Source organism: Lithobates pipiens, unplaced genomic scaffold (genome assembly GCF_037356315.1).
Source record: "Lithobates pipiens isolate NorthernLeopardFrog02 unplaced genomic scaffold, aLitPip1_a1.2 Scaffold_35, whole genome shotgun sequence".
Classification (NCBI taxonomy): Eukaryota; Metazoa; Chordata; class Amphibia; order Anura; family Ranidae; genus Lithobates; species Lithobates pipiens.
This window is the reverse complement of record NW_027507811.1, coordinates 426,069-450,426: the sequence shown is the minus strand read 5'-3', so window position 1 is coordinate 450,426 and position 24,358 is coordinate 426,069. Positions and strand designations below refer to the sequence as shown.

At 45.0% G+C, this 24,358-nt stretch overlaps 1 protein-coding gene across 3 annotated transcripts in view; it reads left to right on the top strand.

The window, feature by feature from the left end:
* LOC143955663 (uncharacterized) overlaps positions 1-22,041 on the top strand; it is a 64,936-nt gene extending 42,895 nt beyond the window's left edge. For all 3 annotated transcript variants that reach the window (XM_077465767.1, XM_077465766.1, XM_077465768.1), the window contains one exon: positions 20,698-22,041. In XM_077465767.1, the coding sequence (XP_077321893.1) occupies positions 20,698-21,902 (1,205 nt within the window). In that variant the 3' untranslated portion in view covers positions 21,903-22,041. The remainder of the gene's footprint in view (positions 1-20,697) is intronic.
* Positions 22,042-24,358: the final 2,317 nt, after the last annotated feature.

Genomic DNA, 24,358 nt, shown 5'->3' with positions numbered 1-24,358 from the left:
GCCCGTAGACGTGGTGTATCTAGATAAAGGAAGGCCCGTAGACGTGGTGTATCTGGATAAAGGAAGGCCCGTAGACGTGGCGTATCTGGATAAAGGAAGGCCCGTAGACGTGGTGTATCTAGATAAAGGAGGGCCCGTAGACGTGGTGTATCTAGATAAAGGAAGGCCCGTAGACGTGGTGTATCTAGATAAAGGAATGCCTGTAGACGTGGTGTGTCTGGATAAAGAAAGGCCCGTAGACGTGGTGTATCTAGATAAAGGAAGGCCTGTAGATGTGGTGTATCTAGATAAAGGAAGGCTCGTAGACGTGGTGTATATAGATAAAGGAAGGCCCGTAGACGTGGTGTATCTAGATAAAGGAAGGCCCGTAGACGTGGTGTATCTGGATAAAGGAAGGCCTGTAGATGTGGTGTATCTACATAAAGGAAGGCCCGTAGATGTGGTGTATCTAGATAAAGGAAGGCCCGTAGACGTGTTGTCTCTAGATAAAGGAAGGCCCGTAGACGTGGTGTATCTAGATAAAGGAAGGCCCGTAGACGTGGTGTATCTAGATAAAGGAAGGCCTGTAGACGTGGTGTATATAGATAAAGGAAGGCCCGTAGACGTGGTGTATCTAGATAAAGGAAGGTCTGTAGACGTGGTGTATGTGGATAAAGGAAGGCCCGTAGACGTGGTGTATCTAGATAAAGGAAGGCCCGTAGACGTGGTGTATCTAGATAAAGGAAGGCCCGTAGACGTGGTGTATCTAGATAAAGGAAGGCCCGTAGATGTGGTGTATCTAGATAAAGGAAGGCCCGTAGACGTGGTGTATCTAGATAAAGGAAGGCCCGTAGACTGGGTGTATCTAGATAAAGGAAGGCCCGTAGACGTGGTGTATCTAGATAAAGGAAGGCCCGTAGACGTGGTGTATCTAGATAAAGGAAGGCCTGTAGACGTGGTGTATATAGATAAAGGAAGGCCCGTAGACGTGGTGTATCTAGATAAAGGAAGGTCTGTAGACGTGGTGTATGTGGATAAAGGAAGGCCCGTAGACGTGGTGTATCTAGATAAAGGAAGGTCCGTAGACGTGGTGTATCTAGATAAAGGAAGGCCCGTAGACGTGGTGTATCTAGATAAAGGAAGGCCCGTAGACGTGGTGTATCTAGATAAAGGAAGGCCCGTAGACGTGGTGTATCTAGATAAAGGAAGGCCCGTAGACGTGGTGTATCTAGATAAAGGAAGGCCCGTAGATGTGGTGTATCTAGATAAAGGAAGGCCCGTAGACGTGGTGTATCTAGATAAAGGAAGGCCCGTAGATGTGTATCTAGATAAAGGAAGGCCCGTAGATGTGTATCTAGATAAAGGAAGGCCCGTAGACGTGGTGTATCTAGATAAAGGAAGGCCCGTAGACGTGGTGTATCTGGATAAAGGAAGGCCCGTAGACGTGGTGTATCTAGATAAAGGAAGGCCCGTAGACGTGGTGTATCTAGATAAAGGAAGACCCGTAGACGTGGTGTATCTGGATAAAGGAATGCCTTTAGACGTGGTGTATCTAGATAAAGGAAGGCCCGTAGACGTGGTGTAGCTAGATAAAGGAAGGCCCGTAGACGTGGTGTATGTGGATAAAGGAAGGCCCGTAGACGTGGTGTATCTAGATAAAGGAAGTCCCGTAGACGTGGTGTATCTAGATAAAGGAAGGCCCGTAGACGTGGTGTATCTAGATAAAGGAAGGCCCGTAGACGTGGTGTATCTAGATAAAGGAAGGCCCGTAGACGTGGTGTATCTAGATAAAGGAATGCCTTTAGACGTGGTGTATCTAGATAAAGGAAGGCCCGTAGACGTGGTGTATGTGGATAAAGGAAGGCCCGTAGATGTGGTGTATCTAGATAAAGGAAGGCCTGTAGACGTGGTGTATCTGGATAAAGGAAGGCCCGTAGATGTGGTGTATCTAGATAAAGGAAGGCCTGTAGACGTGGTGTATGTGGATAAAGGAAGGCCCGTAGACGTGGTGTATCTGGATAAAGGAAGGCCCGTAGACGTGGTGTATCTAGATAAAGGAGGGCCCGTAGACGTGGTGTATCTAGATAAAGGAAGGCCTGTAGACGTGGTGTATATAGATAAAGGAAGGCCCGTAGACGTGGTGTATCTAGATAAAGGAAGGTCTGTAGACGTGGTGTATGTGGATAAAGGAAGGCCCGTAGACGTGGTGTATCTAGATAAAGGAAGGCCCGTAGACGTGGTGTATCTAGATAAAGGAAGGCCTGTAGACGTGGTGTATGTGGATAAAGGAAGGCCCGTAGATGTGGTGTATCTAGATAAAGGAATGCCTTTAGACGTGGTGTATCTAGATAAAGGAAGGCCTGTAGACGTGGTGTATGTGGATAAAGGAAGGCCCGTAGATGTGGTGTATCTAGATAAAGGAAGGCCTGTAGACGTGGTGTATCTGGATAAAGGAAGGCCCGTAGATGTGGTGTATCTAGATAAAGGAAGGCCTGTAGACGTGGTGTATGTGGATAAAGGAAGGCCCGTAGACGTGGTGTATCTGGATAAAGGAAGGCCCGTAGACGTGGTGTATCTAGATAAAGGAGGGCCCGTAGACGTGGTGTATCTAGATAAAGGAAGGCCTGTAGACGTGGTGTATATAGATAAAGGAAGGCCCGTAGACGTGGTGTATCTAGATAAAGGAAGGTCTGTAGACGTGGTGTATGTGGATAAAGGAAGGCCCGTAGACGTGGTGTATCTAGATAAAGGAAGGCCCGTAGATGTGTATCTAGATAAAGGAAGGCCCGTAGACGTGGTGTATCTAGATAAAGGAAGGCCCGTAGACGTGGTGTATCTGGATAAAGGAAGGCCCGTAGACGTGGCGTATCTGGATAAAGGAAGGCCCGTAGACGTGGTGTATCTAGATAAAGGAGGGCCCGTAGACGTGGTGTATCTAGATAAAGGAAGGCCCGTAGACGTGGTGTATCTAGATAAAGGAATGCCTGTAGACGTGGTGTGTCTGGATAAAGAAAGGCCCGTAGACGTGGTGTATCTAGATAAAGGAAGGCCTGTAGATGTGGTGTATATAGATAAAGGAAGGCCCGTAGACGTGGTGTATCTAGATAAAGGAAGGCCCGTAGACGTGGTGTATCTGGATAAAGGAAGGCCTGTAGATGTGGTGTATCTACATAAAGGAAGGCCCGTAGATGTGGTGTATCTAGATAAAGGAAGGCCCGTAGACGTGGTGTCTCTAGATAAAGGAAGGCCCGTAGACGTGGTGTATCTAGATAAAGGAAGGCCCGTAGACGTGGTGTATCTAGATAAAGGAAGGCCCGTAGACGTGGTGTATCTAGATAAAGGAAGGCCCGTAGACGTGGTGTATCTAGATAAAGGAAGGCCTGTAGACGTGGTGTATATAGATAAAGGAAGGCCCGTAGACGTGGTGTATCTAGATAAAGGAAGGTCTGTAGACGTGGTGTATGTGGATAAAGGAAGGCCCGTAGACGTGGTGTATCTAGATAAAGGAAGGCCCGTAGATGTGGTGTATCTAGATAAAGGAAGGCCCGTAGACGTGGTGTATCTAGATAAAGGAAGGCCCGTAGACTGGGTGTATCTAGATAAAGGAAGGCCCGTAGACGTGGTGTATCTAGATAAAGGAAGGCCCGTAGACGTGGTGTATCTAGATAAAGGAAGGCCTGTAGACGTGGTGTATATAGATAAAGGAAGGCCCGTAGACGTGGTGTATCTAGATAAAGGAAGGTCTGTAGACGTGGTGTATGTGGATAAAGGAAGGCCCGTAGACGTGGTGTATCTAGATAAAGGAAGGTCCGTAGACGTGGTGTATCTAGATAAAGGAAGGCCCGTAGACGTGGTGTATCTAGATAAAGGAAGGCCCGTAGACGTGGTGTATCTAGATAAAGGAAGGCCCGTAGACGTGGTGTATCTAGATAAAGGAAGGCCCGTAGATGTGGTGTATCTAGATAAAGGAAGGCCCGTAGACGTGGTGTATCTAGATAAAGGAAGGCCCGTAGACGTGGTGTATCTAGATAAAGGAAGGCCCGTAGATGTGTATCTAGATAAAGGAAGGCCCGTAGACGTGGTGTATCTAGATAAAGGAAGGCCCGTAGACGTGGTGTATCTAGATAAAGGAAGGCCCGTAGATGTGTATCTAGATAAAGGAAGGCCCGTAGACGTGGTGTATCTAGATAAAGGAAGGCCCGTAGACGTGGTGTATCTAGATAAAGGAAGGCCCGTAGACGTGGTGTATCTGGATAAAGGAAGGCCCGTAGACGTGGTGTATCTAGATAAAGGAAGGCCCGTAGATGTGGTGTATCTGGATAAAGGAAGGCCCGTAGACGTGGTGTATCTAGATAAAGGAAGGCCCGTAGATGTGGTGTATCTGGATAAAGGAAGGCCCGTAGACGTGGTGTATCTAGATAAAGGAAGGCCCGTAGACGTGGTGTATCTAGATAAAGGAAGGCCCGTAGACGTGGTGTATCTAGATAAAGGAAGATCCGTAGATGTGGTGTATCTGGATAAAGGAAGGCCCGTAGACGTGGTGTATCTAGATAAAGGAAGGCCCGTAGACGTGGTGTATCTAGATAAAGGAAGGCCCGTAGACGTGGTGTATCTAGATAAAGGAAGGCCCGTAGACGTGGTGTATCTAGATAAAGGAAGGCCCGTAGATGTGGTGTATCTAGATAAAGGAAGGTCCGTAGACGTGGTGTATCTAGATAAAGGAAGGCCCGTAGACTGGGTGTATCTAGATAAAGGAAGGCCCGTAGACGTGGTGTATCTAGATAAAGGAAGGCCCGTAGACGTGGTGTATCTAGATAAAGGAAGGCCTGTAGACGTGGTGTATATAGATAAAGGAAGGCCCGTAGACGTGATGTATCTAGATAAAGGAAGGTCTGTAGACGTGGTGTATGTGGATAAAGGAAGGCCCGTAGACGTGGTGTATCTAGATAAAGGAAGGTCCGTAGACGTGGTGTATCTAGATAAAGGAAGGCCCGTAGACGTGGTGTATCTAGATAAAGGAAGGCCCGTAGACGTGGTGTATCTAGATAAAGGAAGGCCCGTAGACGTGGTGTATCTAGATAAAGGAAGGCCCGTAGATGTGGTGTATCTAGATAAAGGAAGGCCCGTAGACGTGGTGTATCTGGATAAAGGAAGGCCCGTAGACGTGGTGTATATAGATAAAGGAAGGCCCGTAGACGTGGTGTATCTAGATAAAGGAAGGCCCGTAGACGTGGTGTATCTAGATAAAGGAAGGCCCGTAGATGTGTATCTAGATAAAGGAAGGCCCGTAGACGTGGTGTATCTAGATAAAGGAAGGCCCGTAGACGTGGTGTATCTGGATAAAGGAAGGCCCGTAGACGTGGTGTATCTAGATAAAGGAAGGCCCGTAGATGTGGTGTATCTGGATAAAGGAAGGCCCGTAGATGTGGTGTATCTAGATAAAGGAAGGCCCGTAGATGTGGTGTATCTGGATAAAGGAAGGCCCGTAGACGTGGTGTATCTAGATAAAGGAAGGCCCGTAGACGTGGTGTATCTAGATAAAGGAAGGCCCGTAGACGTGGTGTATCTAGATAAAGGAAGATCCGTAGATGTGGTGTATCTGGATAAAGGAAGGCCCGTAGACGTGGTGTATCTAGATAAAGGAAGGCCCGTAGACGTGGTGTATCTAGATAAAGGAAGGCCCGTAGACGTGGTGTATCTAGATAAAGGAAGGCCCGTAGATGTGGTGTATCTAGATAAAGGAAGATCCGTAGATGTGGTGTATCTGGATAAAGGAAGGCCCGTAGACGTGGTGTATCTAGATAAAGGAAGGCCCGTAGACGTGGTGTATCTAGATAAAGGAAGGCCCGTAGACGTGGTGTATCTAGATAAAGGAAGGCCCGTAGATGTGGTGTATCTAGATAAAGGAAGATCCGTAGACGTGGTGTATCTAGATAAAGGAAGACCCGTAGATGTGGTGTATCTGGATAAAGGAAGGCCCGTAGACGTGGTGTATCTAGATAAAGGAAGGCCCGTAGACGTGGTGTATCTGGATAAAGGAAGGCCCGTAGACGTGGTGTATCTAGATAAAGGAAGGCCCGTAGACGTGGTGTATCTGGATAAAGGAAGGCCCGTAGACGTGGTGTATATAGATAAAGGAAGGCCCGTAGACGTGGTGTATCTAGATAAAGGAAGGCCCGTAGATGTGGTGTATCTGGATTTTGCAAAAACATTTGACACAATTCCCCAGAAACATTTAATGTACAAAATAAGGTGCGTTGGCATGGACCATAGGGTGAGTAGATGGATTGAAAACTGGCTACAAGGGCGAGTTCAGAGGGTGGTGATAAATGGGGGGTACTCGGAATGGTCGGGGTGGGTAGTGGGTTCCCCCAGGGTTCTGTGCTGGGACCAATCCTATTTAATGTGTTCATAGATGACCTGGAGGAGGGGGATGGGGGAAACAGCCCAATCTCTGTATTTGCAGACAATACTAAGCTAAGCAGAGCAATAACTTCTCCGCAGGATGTGGAAACCTTCCAAGAAGATCTGAACAAATGAATGGGGGGGGAGGGGCAACTACATGGCAAATGAGGATCAATGTAGAAAAATGTAAAATAATGCATTTGGGTGGCAAAAATCTGAATGCAATCTATAGACTGGGGGGAGGGGAACCTCTTGGGGGGGTCTAGGATGGAGAAGGACCTGGGGGGAGGGGAACCTCTGGGGGGATGTAGGATGGAGAAGGACCTGGGGGGAGGGGAACCTCTGGGGGGGTCTAGGATGGAGAAGGACCTGGGGGTCCTAGTAGATGATGGGCTCAGCAATGCCAAGCTGCTGCTAACAAAGAAAACAGAATATTGGCATTAAAAAGGGATCAACTCCAGAGATAAAAGGATAATTCTCCCCTCTACAAGACTCTGGTCCGGCCGCACCTGGAGTATACTGTCCAGTTCTGGGCACCAGTCCTCAGGAAGGATGTACTGGAAATGGAGCGACTACAAAGAAGGGCAACAAAGCTAATAAAGGGTCTGGAGGATATTAGATATGAGGAAAGGTTGTGAGCTCTGAACTTATTCTCTCTGGAGAAGAGACGCCTGAGAGGGGATATGATTTCATTATATAAATACCGGACTGGTGACCCCACAATGTATAAATACCGGACTGGTGACCCCACAATATATAAATACAGGACTGGTGACCCCACAATGTATAAATACCGGACTGGTGACCCCACAATATATAAATACAGGACTGGTGACCCCACAATATATAAATACCGGACTGGTGACCCCACAATATATAAATACCGGACTGGTGACCCCACAATGTATAAATACTGGACTGGTGATCTCACAATATATAAATACAGGACTGGAGACCCCACAATATACAAATACCGGACTGGTGACCCCACAATATATAAATACCAGACTGGTGATCTCACAATATATAAATACCGGACTGGTGACCCCACAATATATAAATACCAGACTGGTGATCTCACAATATATAAATACCGGACTGGTGACCCCACAATATATAAATACCGGACTGGTGACCCCACAATATACAAATACCGGACTGGAGACCCCACAATATATAAATACCAGACTGGTGACCCCACAATATATAAATACCGGACTGGTGACCCCACAATATATAAATACTGGACTGGTGACCCCACAATATATAAATACCGGACTGGTGACCCCACAATATACAAATACCAGACTGGTGACCCCACAATATATAAATTCCGGACTGGTGACCCCACAATATATAAATACCGGACTGGTGACCCCACAATATATAAATACCGGACTGGTGACCCCCCAATATATAAATACCGGACCGGTGACCCCACAATATATAAATACCGGACTGGTGACCTCACAATATATAAATACCGGACTGGTGACCCCACAATAAGGAAAAAACTTTTTCGCAGAAGGGAGTATAACAAGACTCGTGGCCACTCATTAAAATGAGAAGAAAAGAGGTTTAACCTTAAACTACGTAGAGGGTTATTTACTGTAAGAGCGGCAAGGATGTGGAATTCCCTTCCACAGGCGGTGGTCTCAGCGGGAGGCATCAATGGTTTCAAGAAACTATTAGATAATCACCTGAACGACCACAACATACATGATATACAATGTAATACTGACATATAATCACACAACATACATGATATACAATGTAATACTGACATATAATCACACAACATACATGATATACAATGTAATACTGATATATAATCACACAACATACATGATATACAATGTAACACTGACATATAATCACACAACATACATGATATACAATGTAATACTGATATATAATCACACAACATACATGATATACAATGTAATGATGACATATAATCACACACATGGGTTGGACTCGATGGACTTGTGTCTTTTTTTGACCTCACCTACTATGTAACTGGGGAGAAATCAGTGGCCCTTTTGGGGGTGAGCAATGCAGTAGCATGCAGGCTGAGAGGGCAAGAATAAAGGCTTCCACCAGTGCCTTCTCACACAGGTATTTTCTTTTCTTTTTTAACAAAGTCCTTTTTAGAAACAAGCCTGTCACTTGGATGATTGTGTTTAGGTCAGAAAGGGGCCTAAAAGTACAAACTTCATGGTGCTTCTATGTACTCTATGGATTCCATGTACTCTATGGATTCCATGTACTCTATGGATTCTATGTACTCTATGGATTCTATTGGTTCCATGGATTCCATGTACTCTATGGATTCTATGTACTCTATGGATTCCACGTACTCTATGGATTCCATGTACTCTATGGATTCTATGTACTCTATGGATTCTATGTACTCTATGGATTCCATGTACTCTATGGATTCCATGTACTCTATGGATTCCATGTACTCTATGGATTCCATGTACTCTATGGATTCCATGTACTCTATGGATTCTATGTACTCTATGGATTCCATGTACTCTATGGATTCCATGTACTCTATGGATTCCATATACTCTATGGATTCTATGGACTCTATGGATTCTATGGACTCTATGGATTCTATGTACTCTATGGATTCCATGTACTCTATGGATTCCATGTACTCTATGGATTCCATGTACTCTATGGATTCCATGTACTCTATGGATTCCATGTACTCTATGGATTCTATGGGCTCTATGGATCTATGAACTCTGTGTACTCCATGTAGTCTATGGACTTTTAGGACTCTTAGTTCTGAAGGGCCCCATGTAAAGCACAGAGCGTCAATTTGGAAAGCCCGTATGTTCCTCAGGCATTGCAGAGTGCTGTGTTCATCTGAAGGTCACATGCCTTTATTGGCCTGGGCTGGGTACTCATGCCAATAGCCTTCTGCCAGGGGAGCGATAGCAACTCAGTCTGGTTATTGGCCAAAATAGACTCAGCTTCTGGATGTGCTTTGCATCCAATGTCCATGTAGAGGCCTTCTAACTGAGCCTGGACCCATAAAGATAACCTGCCAGGATAAAAAATAAAATTGTAGCCACCAACCACCAGTGTCTAATTTTGGAAGCTGTAACCCGTACCTTTTGCTTTACTGCTTAGTGACTCTCTAACCCGGCACTGATTTGTGGCCAATAAAATGAGGGCTGAATTTATCACGTAGAAAGGACTGCAGAGGAGATGACGATGTGCTGTTCATGTAGCTCAATGTTTAGAGCGCTCGTCTTGTAGCTTCAAGGTGGTGTGTTCAAATCTGCATGTAGAAAGCCCAATCTTCATGTTTTACGAGCCACCAAATGCTTTTCAATCGTTCTCACATGTGGTATGTGGGATATAGTTACTACAGAGAAGGTATATGGCGGGTTAGAGCATGTGGTGCATGGTGTTGGTGTGTTCCTGTTGAATGCTGAAAGCTCTGGATTTCTTAGTTTGATTCTGATGTGGTAACAATAAAGTCTTTTGTGGGCCACTAAATGTTTTCTGATTGTTCCCATCATGTCGTCTTCGGTATAGAAGTCCTATTGCTGCCTGGAGCCTGTGGTGCACGGTGTTGGTGTGCTGATGTTCAATGTAGGGACCTGTGCATTTCTTAGTTCGAATCTCTGATGTGGTAATTGTTTTATGCTTTCAAAGGGTAAGATAGCCTAGATCCATGATATAGGGGAACTAGCAACTACTCCTTCTGTCTTCTGGTTCTGTGGTGCATTGTGTAACCTCCTGATGGTTGGACCAGAAGGCTGAAGGTTCGATTCCCATGAGTGAGCAGAGATGGTTCCTCAAAGTTATCACCAAGACTTTGGGGATTGTGTGACGGGCGGATGAAATTGCAAAGAAGTGGTCAGGACTTGACCAAGTTGGTGCTGTGAGCCACTGTTGGTTGTGCTTGAGGGAGCCTGTGACCCGAGACCTGGGGCAGGGATACTGTGAAGGAGATGGGGGCATGTTGATGAAAAATATGAGGTTTAGTGTTTAAAATTCACAAAAAAGTGGTTTTCCTCTGAATTGTGGTTTGTTCTTAAGCCTTCATCGCCCATTGTAATCTCTCCTGTGTTTTCTATGTTCTACATGTCCCTTTGTGGCACATTATCCACTGCTTGCGGCTCACATGGTTCCAAGGACCCACTTGATGGTTACGTGGCTGGAATGCATTTCATTGAGACCTTATTGACATGGTGCCAAGGTTACTCATGTGGTGGTTACATGGCTCAACGTCATTTCATTGAGGCTTCATTCACATGGTGCCAAGGTCACCTACTGGGTGATTGCATAGCTGGAACACATTTCATTGAGACTTCATCCACATGGTGCCATGGTCACCTATTGGGTGATAACATAGCTGGAATTCACTTCATTGAGGCTTCATTCACATGGTGCCAAGGTCTCCCACACCATGGTTACTGAGTGAGAAGGTCCGCTCCTTAACCTCTCCCAACACAGAGATGCCTCTTGGCCACCAAGCACGTGGTTTCTGTTCTGCCCCAAACCGCACTGACACCTCTTTGATATGCTTTGGGAATCGAACTCATGGCCTTCAGATTCCACATTTGCCGCCCTGCATGCCGCGCCACAGATCTGGACACTCAAGCCTGACAACAGTGCCTATAGATCCTAAACTCAACCTGCAAAGTGTAGTAACCCATAGCAACCGATATGCAGAGGATGCAAAAGGCTGCTATTGGTTTTCGGCAGTTTGTACAGCGTTAATAAATAAATTTGAAAAGGTGACCACCTGAGGAATTGAACCTACGACCATTCCAATGATGATGTTACCAACAAACCCTCAAGGCCATAGTCTCAGATGGTGGGCATAGCCCCAAACCAGAGTTGTAATATCATGACATACCATATGATCAGTGGATTAATGTTCAAACATTTAACCAAATTGCCATCATCTAACAAAATCTTGTCTCTCATTGGACCTTCCGATATAAAGAGGATTGGTTGCTATTGTTTTCGGCAGTTTGTACAGCGTTAATAAATAAATATGAAAAGGTGATCACCTGCGGAATTGAACCTACGACCATTCCAATGAGGAGATTTCCAACAAACCCCCAAGGCCATAGTCTCAGATGGTGGGTGTTGCTTCAAACCAGAGTTGTAATATCATGACATACCATATGATCAGTGGATTAATGTTCAAACATTGAACTAAACTGCCCTCATCTAACAAAAACTTGTCTCTCAGTTGACCTTCCAATATAAAGAGTATTGGTCGCTATTGGTTTCGGCAGTTTATGCAGCATTAATAAATAAATTTGGAAAAGTGACCACCTGAGGAAGTGAACCTACAACCATTCCAATGATGATGTTACTAACAAACCCCCAAGACCATAGTCTCAGACGGTGGGCATTACCTCAAACCAGAGTTGTAATATCATGACATACCATGTGATCAGTGGATTAATGTTCAAACATTGAACTAAACTGCCATCATCTATGAAAAACTTGTCAGTTGACCTTCCAAAGGATATTCCCATCTGGTATAAATGTACCTTCAATAATACGTTGCCTTCATCATTATCTTAATTGCTGTTTGCAAAGTACAATAACCCAAAGCTACCATAATGAAATAATACGTAAGTCTGAAAGTTGATTGGTTATTACGGAGAGTCTTCGGTTTATGTAACGTTAATAAATGAATGGTGGAAAGGTGGTGGCTCGAGGATTTGAACTTGCAAACTTATCGTTTGTGAGATTGGCGGCATACATGGAAGGCCATTGTCTCAGATGGTGGGTGGCGCCTAAAACTAGAGCTTGAATATCATGAAATAACACATGACGAGGGGCTTAACATTTGAATATTGCGTTCATCAGATCCTGGACTGGTCTGCCGCTTCGCCTAGAGGAAATTCTGATTTGGTAAAACTGTACTTTGACGAGTCCATTGCCACGAACCACAGAGAACTCAACTGCTGCCTACAAAGTGCAATAATCCACAGCAATTCATGAGAAAGGATAAGTCATCTATCCGAAATGTGATTGGTTACTTTAGGTTTTTTGCATGTTTAATAAATGAATGTGAAAAGGTGACCACCTGGGGATTCGAACCTCCAAACCTTTTACTTGCTAGTCTAGTGTCTTACATACAAGTCCATTGCCTCGGATGGTGGGTGGCACTCAAAACCAGATCTTTAATGGAATGGAATACCATATGACTAGTGGATTAATAGTCACACGATTTACTAAAACTGCTACCATCAGACCTAGAGAAATCTCTCACCCGGCCTAGAGGAAATTCCCATCTGGAAAATCTGTATATTCAAGAGTTCATGGCCACAAACCACAGGGCACTATCTCAATTGATGCCTACAAAGGGCAATAACACATAGCAACCAATATGGAAGGACACCTCATCTCAAAGATGATTGGTTGTATAAGGTTTCTGCTACTTTAATAACTAAATCTGGAAAGGTAGCCACCTAAAGTTTTGAACTTGCAACCAATTTACTTGCTAGCTCAGAGGAATCACATACAAGGGCATGTCCTCTGATGGTAAGCAGCTCTCAGAACTAGAGCTTTAATATCATGGAATGCCGTATGACCAGCGCATTCATATTCAAACATTTTACTAAATTGCTACCATCTGACCTAGACTAGTCTTGAAAGTGCACCCCATTGCCTTGAACCACAGGACACCATCTCAACTGCTGCCTACAAGGTGCAGCAACCCCCAGCAACCAAGTACCTAAGACTGAAAGACAATTGGTTGCTATGAGTTTCTGCATTTTTTAATAAATAAGACCACCTGAGGATTCAAACTCACAAGCATGGAACCACTGTCCTACACACAATGTGTTTGCTGTCTTGTATACTGCGCCACAGAGCCAGACACTCGAGACTGCCAGCAGTGCCTATACATCCTAAATTCAACCTGCAAAGTGTAGTAACCCATAGCAACCGATATGAAGAGGCTTCAAAAGAAGATTGGTTTCTATTGGTTTTGGCAGTATTAATAAATATGGCAAGGTGATCACCTGAGGAATTGAACTTAAGCCCATGCCGATGATGATGTTACCAACAAACCCCCAAGGCCATAGTCTCAGATGGTGGAAATAACCTCAAACCAGAGTTGTAATATCATGACATACCATGTGATCAGTGGATTAATGTTCAAACATTGAACTAAACTGCCCTCATCTAACAAAAACTTGTCTCTCAGTTGATCTTCCAAAGGATATTCCCATCTGGTATAAATGTACCTTCAATAATACGTTGCCGTCATCATTATCTTAATTGCTGTTTGCAAAGTACAATAACCCAAAGCTACCATAATGAAATAATACGTAAGTCTGAAAGTTGATTGGTTATTACGGGCGTCTTCGGTTTATGTAACGTTAATAAATGAATGGTGGAAAGGTGGTGGCTCGAGGATTTGAACTTGCAAACTTATCAACCTATCGTTTATGAGATTGGTGGCATACATGGAAGGCCATTGTCTCAGATGGAGGGTTGTCACTAAAACTAGAGCTTGAATGTCATGAAATAACACATGACGAGGTGCTTAATATTTGAATATTTGACAAAATTGCGTTCATCAGTCCCTAGACTGGTCTGCTGCTTGGCCTAGAGGAAATTTCCAATTTGGTAATACTGTACTGTAAAGAGTCCATTGCCACGAACCACAGAGAACTCATCTGAAATGTGATTGGTTACTTTAGTATTTTTGCATGTTTAACCACTACAATACAGGGCACTTTCACCCCCTTCCTTCCCAGCCCAATTTTCAGCTTTCAGCGCTCTCGCTCTTTCAGTGACAATTGCGTGGTCATGCTACACTGTACCCAAATGAAATTGTTATCATTTTTTTCGCACAAATAGAGCTTTATTTTGGTGTTATTTATTCACGACTCCGTTTTTTTTTTTTGCGATATAAGCGCAAAAATAGCGGAAATTTGGAAAAAAAACTATATTTTCTTTTTTCTATTTGAAAAGAAATCCAATAAAATCAAATTTTGTCATAAATTTAAGCCAAAATGTATTCTGCTACATGTTTTTGGTAAAAAAAATTCCGTTAAGTGTATAATAATTGGTTTGTGTGATCACGGACATATGTACGCAAATGATCATGTACATATGTGTGCAGGTGATCACGTACATATGTGTGCAGATAATCATTGGGACATGTGATTTTAGTGGGACATATATGGGGGACATGTTTTTATTATTAGGGACATGTGTTTTTATTATTTGGGGACATGTATGTTTTGGGGACATGTGTGTTTTGGGGACATGTCTGGGGACTGTGTTTGTACTGTGTGGTGTGTTGTGTGTGTACACTACACTGATGATCAGTGAGTAAAAAGCTGTAAAAAGCAGCCCATACTCACTGATCATCAGCCGGCTGCAGCGATCTGCTCTCTTCTCCTCAGCGGTGACTTCCGTGTGAGGAGAGGAGAGCCGATTGCCTAGCAACCGGCTGTTTGTTTACATCACATGACGGCCGTGATTGGACACGGCCGTCATGTGATCAGGAGGGCCAATCACAGAGCCCTCCTGCCGATCTGAGATGTGCCGTGTCCGGGTGACACGAGCACATCGGGATCGCGCCGCTGCGCGGGCGCGCGATCCCGCTGCTCCTGAATGACGTTCCCAAACGTCCTATCAGGAGCAGGCGGCTCCCACCCGGCCGTATATACGCATTGGCCGGGTGGGAAGTGGTTAATAAATGAATGTGAAAAGGTGACCACCTGGGGACTTGAACCTCCAACCATGTTCTTTGCTAGTCCAGTGTCTTACGTACAAGTCCATTGCCTCAGATGATGGATGGTGTTCAAAACCAGATCATTAATTCATTGGAATACCACATGACTCGTGGATTAATAGTCATACGATTTACTGAACTGCTACCATCAGACCTAGAGAAATCTCTCACCCGGCCTAGAGGAAATTCCCATCTGGTAAATCTGTACCTTCATGAGTCCATGTCCACAAAGCACAGGGCACCATCTCAACTGCTGCCTATAACACATAGCAACCAGTATGGAAGGACACCTCATCTCAAAGATGATTGGTTGTATAAGGTTTCTGCTACTATAATAACTCAATCTAACAAGGTAGCCACCACCTAAGGATTTGAACTTGCAACCAATTTACTTGCTAGCTCAGAGGAATCACATACAAGGGCATGTCCTCTGATGGTAAGCATTTCTAAGAACTAGAGCTTTAATATCATGGAATTCCATATGACCAGTGTATTAATATTCAAACATTTTACTAAATTGCTACCATCTGACCTAGACTAGTCTTGAAAGTGCACTTTCAATACTGCATTGCCTTGAACCAGAGGACACCATCTCAACTGCTGCCTACAAACAAAGTGCAGTAGCCAAGTTCCTAGACTGAAAGCCAATTGATTTGCTATGAGTTTCTGCATTTTTAATAAATAAGGCCCGAGCAGGTGACCACCTCAGGATTCAAACACACAAGCATTGCATTTAAGGAACCACTGCCATTCACACAAGGCCACCAGCAAAGGTGATGTGAGAGCCTCAACAAGCAGTTGTATTATCATTAGATATTACCATATTAATAGCTTCATGTCTAAATATTGTTTCCGAATTGCTATAGCCAGACTTATATTCCTCTCCTACTTGGTTTACTAAGGCATCTTCTCATCTAGTAAAATGTAGTTTTACCAGGCCATTCTCTTGAACCACCGGGCACAATCTGCTGCCTAAATGTTCAATAAAGAAGTCTGAACAGAAGGATATACTGAGGATTTGAACTCTCAACTCTGGGCTTTTGACAACAACAGTATACACTCAATGCCACAGCCTCAGTAGGAGAGCATCATGAGAGTAAATTAAACTAGTCTCTCACTTGGCCTACTAAACTATCTTTGCATCTGGTAAAACTTAAAGAATTATCTTCAAGATCTTTCACCAGACATGATCTCCATCAATGGTCTCCAACACTTACCTGGTTTACTAAGCGACCTTCTCATCTGGTAAAACTAGTTTCAAAAGTCCATTCGCTTGAACCACAGGGCACAGTCTCAACTGCTGCCTAAATTTTTAATAAAAAAAAGTCTAAGGTGGTTATCTGAGGATTCAAAACCACAACCCTATGTCTACAATAATACCAGCATACACGCAATGCCTGTACGCCATATGAAAGGTCCATCTCCATTCCTCAATATAACGTCATGTTCCCAACAAATGAGGAGGAGATACTGGACACCATATGAAAGGTCCATCTTCATTCCTCAATATAACGTCATGTTCCCAACAAATGAGGAGGAGATACTGGACTCCATATGAAAGGTCCATCTTCATTCCTCAATATAATGTCATGTTCCCAACAAATGAGGAGGAGATACTGTACACCATATGAAAGGTCCATCTCCATTCCTCAATATAATGTCATGTTCCCAACAAATGAGGAGGAGATACTGTACACCATATGAAAGGTCCATCTCCATTCCTCCAATACAACATCATGTTCCCAACAAATGAGGAGGAGATACTGGACACCATATGAAAGGTCCATCTCCATTCCTCAATATAACGTCATGTTCCATACAAATGAGGAGGAGATACTGGACACCATATGAAAGGTCCATCTCCATTCCTCCAATATAACGTCATGTTCCCAACAAATGAGGAGGAGATACTGGACACCATATGGAAGGTCCATCTCCATTCCTCAATATAACGTCATGTTCCCAACAAATGAGGAGGAGATACTGGACACCATATGAAAGGTCCATCTCCATTCCTCAATATGACGTCATGTTCCCAACAAATGAGGAGGAGATACTAGACACCATATGAAAGGTCCATCTCCATTCCTCAATATAACGTCATGTTCCCAACAAATGAGGAGGAGATACTAGACACCATATGAAAGGTCCATCTCCATTCCTCAATATGACGTCATGTTCCCAACAAATGAGGAGGAGATACTGGACACCATATGAAAGGTCCATCTCCATTCCTCAATATAACGTCATGTTCCCAACAAATGAGGAGGAGATACTGGACACCATATGAAAGGTCCATCTCCATTCCTCCAATATAACGTCATGTTCCCAACAAATGAGGAGGAGATACTGGACACCATATGAAAGGTCCATCTCCATTCCTCAATATAACGTCATGTTCCCAACAAATGAGGAGGAGATACTGGACACCATATGAAAGGTTCATCTCCATTCCTCCAATATAACGTCATGTTCCCAATAAATGAGGAGGAGATACTGGACACCATATGAAAGGTTCATCTCCATTCCTCAATATAACGTCATGTTCCCAACAAATAAGGAGAAGATACTGGACACCATATGAAAGGTCCATCTCCATTCCTCAATATAACGTCATGTTCCCAACAAATGAGGAGGAGATACTGGACACCATATGAAAGGTCCATCTCCATTCTTCAATATAACGTCATGTTCCCAACAAATGAGGAGGAGATACTGGACACCATATGAAAGGTCCATCTCCATTCCTCCAATATAACGTCATGTTCCCAACAAATGAGGAGGAGATACTGGACATCATATGAAAGGTCCATCTCCATTCCTCAATATAACATCATGTTCCCAACAAATGAGGAGGAGATACTGGACACCATATGAAAGGTCCATCTCCATTCCTCAATATAACGTCATGTTCCCAACAAATGAGGAGGAGATACTGGACACCATATGAAAGGTCCATCTCCATTCCTCAATATAACGTCATGTTCCCAACAAATGAGGAGGAGATACTGGACACCATATGAAAGGTCCATCTCCATTCCTCAATATAACGTCATGTTCCCAACAAATGAGGAGGAGATACTGGACACCATATGAAAGGTCCATCTCCAGTCCTCAATATAACGTCATGTTCCCAACAAATGAGGAGGAGATACTGGACACCATATGAAAGGTCCATCTCCAGTCCTCAATATAACGTCATGTTCCCAACAAATGAGGAGGAGATACTGGACACCATATGAAAGGTCCATCTCCATTCCTCAATATAACGTCATGTTCCCAACAAATGAGGAGGAGATACTGGACACCATATGAAAGGTCCATCTCCATTCCTCAATATAACGTCATGTTCCCAACAAATGAGGAGGAGATACTGGACACCATATGAAAGGTCCATCTCCATTCCTCAATATAACGTCATGTTCCCAATGAATGAGGAGGAGATACTGGACACCATATGAAAGGTCCATCTCCATTCCTCCAATATAACGTCATGTTCCCAACAAATGAGGAGGAGATACTGGACACCATATGAAAGGTCCATCTCCATTCCTCAATATAACGTCATGTTCCCAACAAATGAGGAGGAGATACTGGACATCATATGAAAGGTCCATCTCCATTCCTCAATATAACGTCATGTTCCCAACAAATGAGGAGGAGATACTGGACACCATATGAAAGGTTCATCTCCATTCCTCCAATATAACGTCATGTTCCCAACAAATGAGGAGGAGATACTGGACACCATATGAAAGGTCCATCTCCATTCCTCAATATAACGTCATGTTCCCAACAAATGAGGAGGAGATACTGGACACCATATGAAAGGTCCATCTCCATTCCTCCAATATAACGTCATGTTCCCAACAAATGAGGAGGAGATACTGGACACCATATGAAAGGTCCATCTCCATTCCTCAATATAACGTCATGTTCCCAATGAATGAGGAGGAGATACTGGACACCATATGAAAGGTCCATCTCCATTCCTCAATATAACGTCATGTTCCCAACAAATGAGGAGGAGATACTGGACACCATATGAAAGGTCCATCTCCATTCCTCAATATAACGTCATGTTCCCAATGAATGAGGAGGAGATACTGGACACCATATGAAAGGTCCATCTCCATTCCTCAATATAACGTCATGTTCCCAATGAATGAGGAGGAGATACTGGACACCATATGAAAGGTCCATCTCCATTCCTCCAATATAACGTCATGTTCCCAACAAATGAGGGGGAGATACTGGACACCATATGAAAGGTCCATCTCCATTCCTCAATATAACGTCATGTTCCCAACAAATGAGGAGGAGATACTGGACACCATATGAAAGGTCCATCTCCATTCCTCCAATATAACGTCATGTTCCCAACAAATGAGGAGGAGATACTGGACACCATATGAAAGGTCCATCTCCATTCCTCCAATATAACGTCATGTTCCCAACAAATGAGGAGGAGATACTGGACATCATATGAAAGATCCATCTCCATTCCTCCAATATAACGTCATGTTCCCAACAAATGAGGAGGAGATACTGGACACCATATGAAAGGTCCATCTCCATTCCTCAATATAACGTCATGTTCCCAACAAATGAGGAGGAGATACTGGACACCATATGAAAGGTCCATCTCCATTCCTCAATATAACGTCATGTTCCCAACAAATGAGGAGGAGATACTGGACACCATATGAAAGGTCCATCTCCATTCCTCAATATAACGTCATGTTCCCAACAAATGAGGAGGAGATACTGGACACCATATGAAAGGTCCATCTCCATTCCTCAATATAACGTCATGTTCCCAACAAATGAGGAGGAGATACTGGACACCATATGAAAGGTTCATCTCCATTCCTCAATATAACGTCATGTTCCCAACAAATGAGGAGGAGATACTGGACACCATATGAAAGGTCCATCTCCATTCCTCCAATATAACGTCATGTTCCCAACAAATGAGGAGGAGATACTGGACACCGTATGAAAGGTCCATCTCCATTCCTCCAATATAACGTCATGTTCCCAACAAATGAGGAGGAGATACTGGACACCATATGAAAGGTCCATCTCCATTCCTCAATATAACGTCATGTTCCCAACAAATGAGGAGGAGATACTGGACACCATATGAAAGGTCCATCTCCATTCCTCAATATAACGTCATGTTCCCAACAAATGAGGAGGAGATACTGGACACCATATGAAAGGTTCATCTCCATTCCTCAATATAACGTCATGTTCCCAACAAATGAGGAGGAGATACTGGACACCATATGAAAGGTCCATCTCCATTCCTCAATATAACGTCATGTTCCCAACAAATGAGGAGGAGATACTGGACACCATATGAAAGGTCCATCTCCATTCCTCAATATAACGTCATGTTCCCAACAAATGAGGAGGAGATACTGGACACCGTATGAAAGGTCCATCTCCATTCCTCAGGTCTATGTTGCACCGTTGACTACTAGACCACCATAGAGAATGACTGACTGTAAAACATGAACAATGTAAATACTTTGATGATGATACAATGTTTCTTCTCACAGATGGATGTGATGTTGGGAATTCCTCGGAGGGGCTCCGGAGTCCATCTGCAGATCATGACGGAGAAGATGATGGAATCACAACAGATTCTGAAGAAGAAAGGCCTTATTTGTGCTCGGAGTGCGGTCAAAGTTTTAAACGGAAAGATCATCTTCATAGACATTTACGAATTCACACGGGTCAAAAGCCGCATACATGTACGGAGTGCGGGAAAAGTTTTATACGGAAGGAAGCATTTGTCTTACACCTGAGAACCCACACAGGTGAGAAGCGGTTTTCGTGTCCAGGCTGCGGTAAAGGCTTCAATAGGAAAAGCCATCTTCTTCAACATCAGAAAATCCACACCGGCGAGGGTCCCTTGTCATGTTCAGAGTGCGGGAAAGGTTTTAGAACGAAAAATGGACTTGACCAGCATCTGAAAAGTCACTTCAGTGGTACCTCTTTGTCGTGTTCGGAGTGCGGCATGCGTTTTGAAACGGGATCCGACCTTACCGTACATCAGAGAGTCCACGCTGGTAAAGAGATCTTTCCATGCCCGGAGTGCGGGAGATTGTGTCCAACTAAATACCAACTCGCTGTCCACCAGAGAAGCCACACCGGGGAAAGACCCTTTTCATGTTCCCAGTGCCAGGGGTCATTCGAAAATAAGTCAGCACTGGACATTCACCAGAGGATCCACACCGGTGAGAAGCCGTTTCAGTGCCCAGAGTGCGGGATACGTTTCGCACGAAAAGGGAACCTAAATGGTCACATGAAAATCCACACGGGAGAGAAGCCGTTCTCCTGTATGGAGTGCGGGAAATCTTTCCGCCTTAGAAACTTACTTGCTATGCACCTGAGCAGCCACACCGGCGTGCTTCCATTCTCATGCTCAGAGTGCGGGAAAGGTTTCTCCCATAAAGGAAAGCTTCATGTGCACCTGAGAACCCACACAGGCGAGCGGCCTTACACCTGTCCAGAGTGCGGAAAGAGTTACATAGCAAATTCACATCTTGTGGAGCACCTGAGGACCCACACAGGGGAACGCCCCTTTCCGTGCTCAGAGTGCGGGAAATGTTTCAAATGGAGAGCCGACCTCGCGGCACACCTGACCAGTCACACCGGGGAGCATCCTTATTCATGCCCAGAGTGTGGAAAGGCTTTTAATGATAGAGGACACCTCCGAAAACACCAGAAAAGTCATGTGGGTCAGCAATCTCTTTCCTGACCAATGTGCGGGACGTGTTCTGGGGGCAATGGAAGCGTCTGCAATCTTTAAGCCCCCTGATGAAGGAAGAGCGTTAGTCCTCCGAAACGCGTCAAATGTTTGATGTTACTAAAGAACCATTAAAGAGTTTTACACTTGTTTCCTTTTCACCTTCTGTTGTATTCTCGTGTTTAGAGTCATTCCGACATTACAGGGGGGAGGGGGAATTATGATTGGCTCCCCCGCAGATTCTCCTCTCTTCTCTACAAATCTTCTCTAAATCCTGAAGGTCTCTTGGCTGTTTCTTGGCAACTCGAAGTTTCAGCTCCTCCATAAATTTTCTGGACTGACTAGGCCACTCCATGACCTTAATGTGCTTCTTCTTGGAGTCACTCCTTTGTTGCCTTGGCGGTATGTTTTGGGTCATTATCATGCTGGTAGACCCATCCATGACCTATCTTGGGCCACTAATAACCGGGGATCTGTTAATGAGGTCCATCATATACCCATCACAGCCTGTCCAACCAGACCAGGGTCATAAAACCCATCAGGACATGTTGTCACTAGCTTAGCAGGCCACTAATAACCGGGGATCTGTTAATGAGGTCCATCATATACCCATCACAGCCTGTCCAACCAGACCAGGGTCATAAAACCCATCAGGACATGTTGTCACCAGCTTAGCAGGCCACTAATAACCGGAGATCTGTTAATGAGGTCCATCATATACCCATCACGGCCTGTCCAACCAGACCAGGGTCATAAAACCCATCAGGACATGTTGTCACCAGCTTAGCAGGCCACTAATAACCAAGGATCTGTTAATGAGGTCCATCATATACCCATCACGGCCTGTCCAACCAGACCAGGGTCATAAAACCCATCAGGACATGTTGTCACCAGCATAGCAGGCCACTAATAACCAGGGATCTGTTAATGAGGTCCATCATACACCCATCACAGCCTGTCCAACCAGACCAGGGTAATAAAACCCATGAGGACATGTTGTCACCAGCTTAGCAGGCCACTAATAACCAAGGATCTGTTAATGAGGTCCATCATATACCCATCACGGCCTGTCCAACCAGACCAGGGTCATAAAACCCATGAGGACATGTTGTCACTAGCTTAGCAGGCCACTAATAACCAAGGATCTGTTAATGAGGTCCATCATATACCCATCACAGCCTGTCCAACCAGACCAGGGTCATAAAACCCATTAGGACAGGTTGTCACTAGCTTAGCAGGCCACTAATAACCAAGGATCTGTTAATGAGGTCCATCATACACCCATCACAGCCTGTCCAACCAGACCAGGGTAATAAAACCCATTAGGACAGGTTGTCACTAGCTTAGCAGGCCACTAATAACCAAGGATCTATTAATGAGGTCCATCATATACCCATCACAGCCTGTCCAACCAGACCAGGGTCAGAAAACCCATCAGGACATGTTGTCACCAGCTTAGCAGGCCACTAATAACCGGGGATCTGTTAATGAGGTTGTCACGTACCTGGTTAGAGAGCCCCAACGTGCAGGGAGCGGCGCCTCGTAAACCACCGGCTCTCGAGCCCCTGGTGATGGAGACAGGGGTTCAGGAGCCCGGAGGACACAAGTGCCTAGCCGGATAGCAGATAGCGGGTACAGCTGGAACAGATGGTAACTGGAACGGCAGGTGCACCTGGCGCTGGATGTCGGTCAAGGACTGCTGGACGGCTGGCACAAGTGGACCGGCAAGGTGGCAGAGTCAACGGGTGCCGGACTTCGGGCAGACAGGCGTAGTCAATCAGGCTGGGTCGGCAACTATCTGGCAGCGGAGGTACAAAGGCGGAAGGCAGAGGCGTAGTCAATCAGGCAAAAGGTCAAGGGCAGGCGGAATACAGGCAGAGTCCAGGAACAGGTCGGGTATAATATCAGGAACACAATCACAAACAAACAGCAGAAGTCTCAGGAACGCTGTAGACCGAACAGCGCCGAGGAGCAGGAGCTGTGGCCTTAAATAGTCTATTGGGCACCAGGATTGGTCGTACGGCCCGTTTGCGTACCCCCGCAGGTGGCCGTGGTTACGCTCGTGACCCCGCGCACGTCCGTACGGTGCGAACGCCCGCTTGTGTCGACGCGCACCTGTGAACGTCTGTTGGGACCTGCGTGCACCCGCGCGTGTTCGTTCGCGTCAACCCGCGTCCGAGGGCGTCGGAGATCCCGTCGTACAGGAACCCTGCAGGTACGTCTCTTCTGTACGATCGGGGTAGTGGAACGACCGTGACATTGCCCCCCCCAAAGGGCAACCTCCGGATGCCCAACTGCATCATCCTATCAGGATGGGACCTCTTAAAGGCTTGGACTAGTTTTGCAGCATGCAGGTTGGACTCTGGTTCCCACGAGTTCTCCTCAGGGCCGTAGCCCTTCCACTTAACCAAGAACTGGATCTGGTTCCGTCTCTTCCTGCAGTCCAGGATGGACTCGACCTCGTACTC